The sequence below is a fragment of the Nematolebias whitei genome, chromosome 14 (assembly GCF_014905685.2).
Source record: "Nematolebias whitei isolate Nwh7 chromosome 14, NemWhi1, whole genome shotgun sequence".
NCBI lineage: Eukaryota > Metazoa > Chordata > Actinopteri > Cyprinodontiformes > Rivulidae > Nematolebias > Nematolebias whitei.
This window is the reverse complement of record NC_056511.1, coordinates 38,418,345-38,431,183: the sequence shown is the minus strand read 5'-3', so window position 1 is coordinate 38,431,183 and position 12,839 is coordinate 38,418,345. Positions and strand designations below refer to the sequence as shown.

Here is a 12,839-nt window from a genome sequence, read left to right as displayed (position 1 = left end):
GGGTCTCCACCGTCACCTTCCTCCATCTCTGTCCTCTGCACCTTCTGTCCTCACTCCAACTACATCCATGTCCTCTCGAACTGCATCCATATATCTCCTCTGTCTTTTTCCTGGCGGCTGCATTTCTAACATCCTTCTACCAGTATACCCACTGTCCCTCCTCTGGACCTGTTCAAACCATCTCAGTCTGGTCTCTCTAACTTTATCTCCCAGTTGTTCAACCTGTGCTGTACCTCTGATGATCTCATGCCTAATCTTATCCATCCTCGTCACTCCTAAAGAGAACCTCAACATCTTCATTTCTGCCTCTTCCAGTTCTTTCTCCTGTCTTTTTGTCCAGGTCACTGTCTCCAGACCATACAATGTGTCAAACTTGTGGCCTTTGTTAACATCCTATCTGGCTAGATAATATTTTAAAAGTCAAATATTTTTATACGGCAGCACGGTGGCGCAGCTGGTAAAATGCTGCCTCTCAACGAACAGATCACACCGGTTCAAATCCCAGCACTGACACGATCGCTTCCGTGTGTGGAACCCACGAGCAGGAAATCAAGGAGACTCCAGTAGAATAAGTAAAATGTTTAATATGAATAAACAAAACAAAAGGCTGTCGGGGCAGTAGACTTACTTTAAAGGGGAGACACGAAGGAATGACGAAAACATGAAGCCTTGGAAAGGGGGGTTGCACATATTTGTTGCTGAACAGGTATTGATTTTTATTAGACTGTGATTAACAAACTGCTACTTGATTATTTATAGTGTTGCTGACATTTCTTAATTGTCCTCCAGCGTTCTGGTGATGTTGACCTAGTGACGGCAGGAAGGAACAAAGAGAAGTTGAACTTTAGACCTGTTGTAGCGGCACACTGTGTGACTCACATCAATAAAATCCTGACAAATGTGAGAAGTTAAACACTGACAGGACCTTTGTTGGCTTCCCTGAGAGAAACTGATGGCAGCAGATAACTCATCGTTTCAGTACTGTATGGAAAACTGAAAGCAAGAAGAAGCTCTGCTTTGCTAAACATGAGGTCGCTTAGAAGCAGCTGGGCGAGGCAGCATTACTCACTAAGAGAACATTTACAGGTGTTACAAAGAGTTTATCAGAAGGTAAGGTCTCCCCACCAAAACAAACAAAATATGACTATTTTTCTAATTATACGCCCTCGGAATATGGATGTATGGGATAGTCTCTGTATGTCAGTAAACATTGTCTTCTTTGGACCATAACTTCTGATCTGCTCAAGATAATTTAAAGAAACCTCATACACATATGCATCATCACTAGATGAAGTGTTGCTTATCTTTTCATCATGCCAGCATCAAAGTCAAGGTCACAAATCAAGGCCAACGATTATACAAGGTCTTTACTTGTCCAGGCCACTGCTATAGTATAATACCAGTAGTTTGTCAACGGGTGTATAATGTGCAAATGCGGTACTTTTGTTTATGACTGTGGTATACAATTCCTTCTTGTGTCCAGTTTCATTACGTTTTGTCTGTCTAAACAGATCTCACTTGTAAATGAGTCTTCTAAGCTCAATGTGACTTTTCTTTCTAAATAAAGGTTGAATGAATTGAATGAATATGAGCTGACTTTGGCCCCAGAAAATGTACTGTGCTGAGAAGGAAAAAGTCTTGCCTATTTCAGTCCTAGGGTTTTACTGATGTGGACATAATGAAACATGATTTACTGAGTTCTAAAATAATTTAAATTTCACCTCAATTTCTGGGGACATCCCAGTAAATTCACCCAGAGATCAGACAGTGGAACTCTCTACAAGCCTCAGCAGGTTAAATGTTGCAGTCTATGACAAAATATTTGTAGACTGGACACATGCAATTTGTTTAGAAGAGTTCCCCGGAGAGAGACTCTTTTTCTCACAACTTGGGTTAGTAACTTTTCATCTGAATGAAGCACAGAACCTGTGGAACAATATCTGTTGGACAGATGAAACAATGGTACAGATGTTTACCCATAATTCACTGCATCATGTTTGGTGAAACCCAAACAAAGGATACTTGCAAAACATCTCATACCTGCTGTTAAGCACAGAGGTGGCTGATGGTTTGTCATCCGTGAGCTCATCTGTAACTGTCCTTTAGCTGCTCTCTTCTTCAAGAGACGCTACAGCGAGCTGACCCACATGGAGCAACAACACCACCAGCCTGATCAAGAAAGCTCATCAGAGACTCTACTTCCTCAGACGGCTGAGGCGAGCTGGTCTGGGAAGCTCAGTCCTCACCTCCTTCTACAGGTGTGCAGTGGAGAGCATCCTGTGCTCGAGCATCAATGTGTGGCATGGAGGCTGCACAGCTGCAGAAAGAAAAGCTTTGCAGTGAGTGGTGAAGGCTGCACAGAAATCTGTTGGAATCAGTCTCCCCACCATCACAGACATCTACACCTCCAGATGCAGGAAGAGGGCCACCTGCATCATGAAGGACCCCACCCACCCAGCACACACACTTTTTGCCCCACTCCCCTCAGGAAGGAGGTTAAGGAGCATTAAGTGTAGAACCACTAGACTGAGGAACAGCTTCTACCCTGAGGCTGTTAGACTCATGAATCTCTAACTAGAATAATCACTGTGAAAAACCATATCATGTTGCTGCTGATCTGTTTCATGTTGCTGCTGATCTGTTTCATTGTTGATGTGTTCATGCGTGCACATCTGCTCACAGACTCATGTTCATGTTTGTGCTGATGTTCAATGTTTTATGTTATGAGTGCTTAGTGTATATTTAGTTGATGTTTTTCTTAGTTCATATCTTAGATGTTATTACTGTTTTTCTTATACATTTTATTGTCGGATGTAACTGGGACCCCGTGTACATAATTTCGCTCCACCACATGTACCACATGAGGTGCGAATGACAATAAAGAAACTCTGACTCTGACTGACTCTGATGAAAGATTTGGCAATTGTTTTAAGCTGGATGCTCTTCCTGATTCAACCTAGTTTCAAGCCCACAGCCTCTGGATTACAAGACCGCGGCACTGACCACCGAGCTATCGCAGCCATCATGGCTCCTCTGTAAACTGAAATATTTTATAGTTCAATTCAAGTTCAGTTTATTTATACAGCGCCAAGTCACAACAGAAGTCATCTCGGCATGGTACAGAAACGTTCTCATACATTCACTACATATTAATTTTCCACTGTGGGAGTGTGCTGCTTGTGGGACACAGTTTGTTTGTGGCTCCTCAGACTGAAGCCCGTTGGGTGAAGGATGAAACATCTCAGCAACAAAAAAAAAAAACATCCAAATGACCTGACTGAACATTATTACAGATAAGATAGTGAAATCTGATCGACATCCAAAGCATCATATTGTGAACATATTGTGAACATATTGTGAACATTTGAATAAGATGGTTTTACACTTTAACTTTATGACGGTTCATGTTCCTCAGGGGGAAATCAACCACCTTACTGTATTTAACTGCTTATAAATACTACTTTTAAATATTTTTTACACAAAATCCAGTCAGTCCTTTAGCGCCTTCTCAGCCTGAAATAAAAATATATAATTTAAAATATATTTTTTCCATTTGAATTCTTTAAGGGTTTTTTTTGTTTAAAAACTCTACACTACAGTTTTGTTAAATTGACAAAGTATTTATTTTACGATAATTTAAAAAAAAGTATATTTTCCTCCATTAGTACGCTCTCCGTGTCAACATCTACATCCTCCTCTGTTCTCCAGAGCTCTGAGCTGAAGTTTGGTTCTGTTGGCCCAGTCAGAGAGGTTCTGGACCCCATGCTCTGCACAGAGTCAGACCTCCTAGTGGGGCTCTGTTCCCTCTTCCTCTAATCCTCTTCTAAAACAAATCATGATCACCCTCTTCATCAACAAAGTCCTCACTGTCTGACTCAGGCTGTTTTCGTCCTTCATGATCCTCTCCTCTGTCTGATATGTTCTGACTCTGTAGTTCTGTCCTCCTCTGGGTCAGCTCCTCCTCACATTCATAAATCATCTCATTGTTTTGACTCAAACACACAAAAACTGACTAAATTAAACACAACACTAAACTACACTCTAACTATAAAACAAAAACACGCTAAATATCAGAAATCTCTCAGACTTCATGACTCACTCTCGCTCTCACTGTGACTTAATCAAGCTGAACTTCATTCAACTTCCATGTCGTTTTCTTCTTCCGATATATTTTTTGGTGCATGAACTTCGAGCCTCCATCGGGAAGGAAGGGGGAGGTGGTGGTTTATCTGTTTGGCGGAGGTAGGTGAAATTGGAGGGTAATGGGGGTGTTTTGTCTCTGAGACTGCCCATCTTTACTGCAGCCTCTCACTCGTACATTCTTCAGATATGACGATGATTTTCAGAAAAAGATGTGGCGTGGATTATTTATCATAAATCTGGTTTGGCTTGGTCAATCAACATGATTTAAAAACTGGTGTGTAGATTAAAATCTGGACTTTTGATACAAGTGGATTGATGTGCCATTCCTGCTAGAGTGACTAAAATCAGTCATGTGACTGACACATGCCAGTGTGTTTGACGACGAGTAAGTGGGAAAATTGCCATTTGTTATTGAGAAGGCAGCTTTGGATGGTTTTGACCCAGGAATGTAGACTGAGAAGAGAGAACAAGTGAGAAGAGGCGTGGCCAGACTGAAGCAGAGGAAACTGACTGAGGAGGGAGGTAAGGAACAAACTAAACACTGTAAGAAATAAAAATGAAACTCAAAATAGAAAACTAAGCACTGACTGTGTGGGACCTTAAAGGAGCTATGCAGAAACAAACATCTGCAAACATCAATGAACTGAAACAATGCTGTGAAGAAGAATGGACCAAAAATTATTCCACAAACATGTGAGAAACTAATAAAGTCCTACAGAAAATAACTTCTGAGAGTTGTTGCTGACGAGTCTCCAAACAGTGGAGGTCTGCAGGACACTGAAAAACACAAACACCAGGAAAGCAGCAGGACACCACAACATAACAGGGAGAGTACTCAAGGAATGTGCAGAAGACCAGCTTGCCCCTGTGCTGACCGACATTTTTAACAACTCCCTGAAGCAAACCATTGTTCCCTCCTGCTTCAAGGCAGCCACAATCATACCAGTGCCTAAAAAACAAACAATAGTCAGCCTAAATGACTTTCGCTGTGGCTCTTACGCCCGTCGTGATGAAGTGCTTTGAACGTCTTGCTACGCAACACGTCACCTCTAATTTTACTCCCTCCTTTGACCTATTCCAGCTTGCATACCACTCCAACTGCTCAACAGTGGATGCTATCGCCTCAGCACTCTACCTGTACCTACAACACTTGAAGGAGAAAAACACCCATGTTTGTGGACTTCAGCTCAGCATTCAACACAATCATCCTACAGCACCTGGTCAGCAAACTGGTTACACTGGGCTTCAACACCACCTTCATGAACTGGATCCTTGACTTCCGTTCTGACAGACCACAGTCAGTACAAGTGGGGAGGAACGCCACCTTCATTATGAGTCTGAGCACGGGCGTTCCCCAGGACTGTGTTCTAAGTGTGCTTCTCCTTACCCTGATGACCTACGACTGCATTGCCAGGTTTGAGACCAACCATATCATATATGTGGACAATATTGGTAGTGGGTCTGATTAGCAACAATGAGGATCAGGCATATCGGGAAGAGGTGGCACACCTTGTTAATTGTTGTGGGGAAAATAACCTTGTTCTAAATGTCAACAAAACAAAAGAGCTCATTACTGACTTCAAAAAAACATCACATCACCACATCACACGCAGTGTTGCCAGATTGGGCGGTTTTCATTCTGATTTTGTGGGTAAAAATTGCTTTGGGCGGGTGGGCTAATTTGGGTGGATTTGGAGTCAGTTCAGCAGTTTTTGAGTTAACCTATTAAACACATTTCAAACAATCATTCATCATTATTGGTTCAAAGCCCCACTGACCTTTCTCCATCACTAATTGGCTATTGTCATCTGCCAGTGCATTCACAACAGAGAATTGGTGAGGTATTTAGTAGACATCTCGTTGAGGGGGCTGACCCGTTGCAGCAGTACGTCGGTGCAGCCGCCATATTGGATGTGGCAGAACTGCCGGTCTACTAATAAAGGAAATGCACTGAACTTCATAAAGCACCATTCTACAAAGTGCTTGATGTTAATGCTACCTGTCATTCACACACACTAATACATTTGGAAAACAAATGGGCACTAAAGACAACATTTATAACTTTTAAAGTGACTATTAAAAATGTTTACTTTAAAATATTTAGGTTAAAGGTAAGCACTAAACCAACATATGTATTATTAAGAGTGTTTACAACTACTAATATGTGTAACACTATTCCTGTGGTGATAAATATAGAAATATTCATGTTGAACATTTAATCTGTGTCTATAATAACCAGATCCTGAAATGTGCTCCCGCTTCGGATGTTATCAGCCATTAAATGGCCGTTATTAGTTTTTACAGGGGGTGGGGGGTTTTGTGTGTTTGTGTGTGTGTGTTCAAACAGTAAATATAACAATATACTGATTGGGCGGGTTTTTGTGTGATAGGGCAGTTTCTAACAGATTTTTGGGCTGGAAAACATCGACTCTATCTGGCAACACTGATCACACGCCGCTGCTCATAAACAACACAGAGGTGGAGGTGGTGGAGAGCACCAGGTTCTTGGGGGTGCACATAACCAATCAGCTGTCTTGGTCAAGAAACTCTGGGTCCCTAGTGAAGAAAGACCAGGAGCGCCTGCACTTCCTCCTAGACTGAAGAGATCACACCTTTCACACCATGTCCTCACCACATTCTAAGAGGAACTGTTTAGAGCATCATGACCAGCTGCATCTCTGTTTGGGAAGGAAGCTGCCCAGTTGCAGACTGGAAGGATTTTGAGGAGGGTGGAGAGAGCGGCTGAGAAGATCATTAAGACACACCTCCCATCCATCTAGGACAATGGTCTCAGACGCTGTCTGAACAGAGCAAATAAAATTAAGAGACATCTCATTCCACAATATGGACTGTTTACAGTCCCAATCCCTAATTGCTCCCCAGGCGTTTACATCACTGCTCCACCTGGGTGGATCCCAGGTGTGATGGGTTAAATGCAGAGAACCAGTTTTGCCATTATACAATGATGACAACACATAGCACTTTACTTTACCCTGTTGACCTCTGTTTTCTTACAAAATCCTAATGATGGTTTCTTTATTTTTCAGGGGTGCTGAGTTAAAATATAGGGGTTTTTGAGCACCCCCAAAAAGCAGCTAAAATTACCATTGGGAATAACAATGTATGTGTATGTCATTTGCATTTAAAACCTTTGTGCATAAGCCAAATTACAAAAGTTACAGAGATTAAAATGGAGTTACTCCTTGCAATGTGATGCACTGAATTTGGTTAAAACTGACAACAACAAAAAAGGAGAACTTCAAAAGCAAATACTAATAAAGCACCATCCATCATTTCCTCCAGCAAAAAAACACTTTGTCAAATAACTACAATTCAACCACTCTGAACAATTTTAACCATTCTTAGTAGCAATTTTATTAAGACGTTGAGATACTGAACTCTTTGTGAGGCCCAAAAGCATTTTGAAAAAAAAAAGTAAAAAAAAACAAAACTTGTGCACAAAATAGTTTCAAAATGGGCATTTTCAGCAGAAAAATGAAGCCCTGCACTCAAACTCCCAGCAGATTTCTCTTCAGAAACGCCCCCTCCTCACCTTCTTATTCTTTCTGTAAATGTAAACAAACAACAATCAGATATCGAGAAAAGGAAGAGGAGTCCAGATCGTTTGTCGTTACCCGACTCTCATGACCTCTGATTCATTGCAGGTTCCACAAAGACATCCAATGAAGCCATTGATGATCTGACTGACGCAGAGCAGCGCCTGCAGGATGCTGGCCACCATCAGAGTGATGAACAGGCCCATGTTGAACTGGACCACCTTCTTTGGCTCTATGCACCGAGTCCACAAGTTGAAATTAGATATGTAGGTGAAGTTGCTGTGTAAAAAAACAAACACTTAGCTATAAGAAGACCTATTTAAAGTCGAATAGAGGCATCACAGAGTTAATTTAACTCATCACCTCTCTTTTAACGGTGTTTCCCAGAACCCATTCTCAGTTTTACACAGAGGCCCGCTGGAAAGTCCGAGCAGCGCCACAATGAAGCTGTATGCGGCGCCGGCGACACCTGCAGCTGCAAATACGATGGAAATGAACATCTGCCAAACAAAAATGAGAACGACAAGTCAGAAACATTTTACTGCACATTTTCAAACCACGCTCAGAACATGGGCTGTGGATGACTCTCAGCTACTACAATTTCAATTCAGTTTATTTATATAGCACCAAGTCACAACAGAAGTCATCTTAGGACATTGTACAAAAACATTCATATACATAAAAGTAAGTTAATAACATTAATTATCTGATACAATGACTGTGCCAAATACAGGTAGTAGCTAAATGTTTATAAAACTGACAGTGTCATAGCTATTCTCTGTTTTCTAACTGGACAGTCATTTTGCATTAAGTTGGCTCCAGTCAGTCTCTTGTCCTGCTGTTTATGGGAAATTTTGCTAACAGATAGATAAGGTAGATTCATGGCAAAGATCTCGAGCAATTTGCTAGTGCTCAGAATACGTATTGAGAATCAGTCTCAGTTACTACTGCATCTAAATTTAGATTAATATCTGTAAAACGGAGTTATAGCCACACAGACTCAGCAACATCAACCTCATCTACCATTCTCCTTTAAGCAGCAAGCGATAATCAAAACACTTTTTAAAAACATTTCAGTTTTGCATTGTCTTATTTAGAGTTGAATGTAAAAATGTGAATATTCTGCAAATTAAAGTGTTAAAATATTCTAAATAGGAAGATGTTCATTGAAATAAACAGCACAAAAAGAGAAAATTTGTGTTTGTTTAATTTTAATGTTGATTTTTGTAACACTACTTTTTGGCAATAAATCTTCTGTTGTTAGAAAGCCTGTTTGTTTCTGCTAATTTGTGCCAAATTTGTGAGAAAAATCTGTCGGTGGAGCAGCAGAGTTGAGTTTGTGGTTTGCACCCATGAAAAACTTTTTTTTTTTTAATCTTTCATAGCTGCAGATACAGGTGCACAGATTTTTCTGCTACTGACTCTTATCTGTGTTGTTTGATTGACTGAAGCCTTAAGAAACAAGTCATACTGGCAAGTTAACAATGCATTTGTTTAACAAATAGGGGCCTCAGTAGCATGTGGATAAACCATACACAGCCACAAAAGCTTGGCTCCTCCCACTGCTGCTCACCAGCTTTGTCACACTGCTGTGGGATGACATCTCAATGTTTAACCAGCCTTATCTTAAGTCAGCCAGTGTGGTTGTGTTGCTCACACTGGAACAAACAGCACACCTAAGTGTTCGATGAGGGTGAGGTCAGGACTGCAGGCAGGCCATTCCATCCTCTCTTCAACATCATAAGATAATCTCTAATGAGTCCCCACCTTGTAGGGGTAAGCATTGTCATACTGGCAAATTAAAGGATGATGTTTGGCTTCAGACTGAATATGCACAGGTGCATCTAAAAAATTAGAATATGGTGAAAAGGTACAAACAAATGTGTTATGTAGATTCATTACACATGAGTGACCTATTTCAAGCCTTTTTTTAATTTGTTGTCTAACCTGTTTAAATAAAGGTTGAATGAATTTTGATGATTATGGCTTACAAATAATTAAAAAACTAATTCAGTGTCTCAGGAATTAGAATATTGTGAAGAGGTTCAATCCCTAACCAGGATAATCACTGTGAAAATAAATCCCTGTAATGCCACTTGATTGTTGATATGTGCTGCTGATTATCCATGCTGCTGATCTCATGCTGCTGTGTTCATTCATACTCATCTGCTCACACAGACTCATGTCCGTGCTGCTGCTCGGCGTATTGTTTTTATGCTATTAGTGCTTATAGTTTATACTTAGTTAAGCATATTTCTCAGTTCACATCTTAGATCTTATTACAGTTTTTCTTTACAATTTATACTTTTTTTTTTGGATGTAACTGGGACCCTGTGTACACAGTTTCGTTCCACCACATGTACCACATGTGGTGTGTATGACAAATAAAGAAATTCTGACTTTGACTTTGATTGGAGACTCCTGGTGTCTCACCCTGAGCAGCTGATTAACTCCTGGACATGAGCTACAAATGTCTCTTTCCTCAAGTCCAGACACTCCTGAACCAGAGACAACATCAGAAGTGTCTTACCTGCTGAGGACACAAAAAGAACTGGATTGTTTCTCAGTGCTCCAACGTCCTCTTTTCAGATGAAAGTACATTTTCATGTCATTAAGAAATCAAGGTCCCAGAGTCTGGAGGAAGAGTGGAGAGGTTCAGAATCCACATTGTTGAAGTCCAGAATGAAGTTTCCACAGTCAGTGATGGTTTGGGTCCATGTCCTTTGCTGGTGTTGGTCCACTGTGTTTTCTGAAGTCCACAGTCAACACAGCATCTACCAGGACATTTTAGAGACTTCATGCTTCCTTCTGCTGATGAGCCTCATCGAGATGCTGGTTTGATTTTCCAGAAGGACTTAGCTCGTGCCCACACTGACAAAGGTACCAAAAGTTGGCTGTGGAATGTTTTCTGAGACATTGAATTTTAGTTTTTCATTATTCCGGTCAAAGCAGATGGACGCTTGTCCTGAGCCTGGTTCTGCTGGAGGTTTCTTCCTTTTAAAAAGAGAGTTTTTCCTTTCCACTGTTGCCACTGTGCTTACTCAGGATGGGAGACTGCGATGAAGTGAAGATTCAACAAGTCTGCTGCTTCCTTAGATAGAGAACTTTACTAAGTGGCTTTTCTATGTGAATGTTCCTGTAAAGTGACCTGAGACAACTTTGTTGTGATTTGGCGCTATATAAAAAAACTGAACTGAATTATCTGTAAGCCATGATAATCAAAATCACAAGAAATAAAGGTTTGAAATATCTCACTCTGTGTAATGAATCTACGATATATAATATATGAGTTTCACTTTCTGAAATGATTGACAAAAAAAAAATAAAAAATTGAACATTTTACAATATTCTAATTATTTGAGATGCACCTGTAGGATTTCTGCTAATCCTACCTTGAGGGACGCCCACTTCATGGTCTCTCAATAACATGAATAAAATTTGGCCTTCAATGTGAAGATGGGACTAATTATTAACTTGCTCCAAACAATGCTTCAATGGATTTACAGAAGACCGGCTTGAACTTGCCCTTTAGGACGGGTCCTATCCAGCAGACACTGTAACAAGGCCCACAGCCACAGGTGTTGACAATTAGGCACTAGTCAGGCCCCCGATTGTCAACATCTGGAATATGAGAAGCTGCAAACAAGAGTCAATAGCAGAATAAGCTGTTTGGCATGTTTTTCATGTGTTTAACCGAAACTTTCCACTCCATTGCTCAACCCACAAATGTATTTTTCTAACAAATGTGGCGCCATTTAAAGGGAAATACACACGTTGTTTTTAACAGTATAAAATTTATTCTCCAGAAGCATTGTTACAACAAAGATACACTTGACCAAACACAATTTTTTTTTTAACTTTTTGTTTGCCATGACACGTATTAAAGTTACATCTTTTGCAGTGAGCTAAGTTCTGAACCTGGAGGGAAAAAAGAGAGGTGTTATGAAATGTTAAACTGTAGTGTTATCTGTATAAAAGAGTGCATACATATTGTGCAACGATGATGAAGCACAACTTTCTTCTTCTTTCGCAAGATTGGGGTGCTAAACAATCTGTCTGCAGTAAATAACTGAGTTTAGTTTAGTTTGTGTTGCAGATCTCTCTGAACTTGGAGACGAGTTGTGTTTGTGTTTGATTTATTTTTTATTTTTATCTTTAGCAGGTGAAAAACCATTTAACTCACCCCAAAGCGATTTGCGCAGCAGCCCTGTTCTCCGGTCAGATGGATGTAAAGAGCTGGGATCAGAGCCTGTATTCAGGTGACAAATGATCAAAATATCCACAAAAATTCAGCATCTCAGAAACGTTGCAGCCATTTTCATATGTTATTTCCCAAACATAAGCTAATTTCTTATAGATAGATGTGAACTCTGATAAAACTTTGCTTTTTAAAATTGATCTATTTACTGAAAAAGATCTGCAAAAATTTAAATATTCAAACAAACAAAATCCTCTTAAATCCTCGAGAAAGCTATGCATTTCACAAAGTTTTTTGATATCAACCAAGAAAAAAAACCAAACTCACCAAAACACCCCCTCCAATGAATCCCCCCATGTACTTCACCTCCTCAGTAATGTTTCCCTCTTTGGCATATGTGACCTTCCAGTCAGGGAAGAACAGCAGAATGTTGCAGATGACAGACAGAAGCGCCAGCTGGTACAGAGTGATGGCGACAAAAAAGGAGCATTTTCCAGTACACATGTTGTCACAGTGAAGAGTAGACAATTGTGGTAAAACTCTTATGTTCTGTAACGTTTAGCTCCGATAGTTCCTGTTTTTTGAACATGACCAAAAATGACCAAATTGCTTGCTTAGCGGTAGAGAACTGGAAGAGGGGCGGAGATCATTATGTGATGAACGAAACTCACTTACATACTCACTTAAGTAAGCATCTTTTTAGGAATGTGTTTACTGGAGTCTTTTTATTCAGTGTTACTATTTTGTAGGTCTGCGTTTGGGGGCCGAGGATTGACCCATGTGGAACGCCACAAATCTGCGTAGGTGAAAACATTATTCAAAGTGGCAGAAAGGGTTTTGTATGAGTGAAATAAATTAGGAGACAGTCCTTAATTCTGTTTTTTGCTTCTTTTTTTCTCTATTAGCTTTTGTGTTCCCTTGCAACCATTTTATCATTCTGT

The 12,839-nt window shown here is 40.3% G+C and overlaps 1 protein-coding gene across 1 annotated transcript; it reads right to left on the bottom strand.

Annotated features, from left to right (window-relative positions):
- Window positions 1-7,774: 7,774 nt before the first annotated feature.
- LOC119420294 (transmembrane 4 L6 family member 4-like) lies at window positions 7,775-12,402 on the bottom strand. Its single transcript, XM_037687683.1, has 4 exons — window positions 12,226-12,402; window positions 11,884-11,949; window positions 8,064-8,200; window positions 7,775-7,979 (listed from the first exon to the last, which is right to left on the bottom strand). Exons 1-4 carry the CDS (start codon window positions 12,400-12,402, stop codon window positions 7,775-7,777), a joined length of 585 nt encoding a protein of 194 aa, XP_037543611.1.
- Window positions 12,403-12,839: the final 437 nt, after the last annotated feature.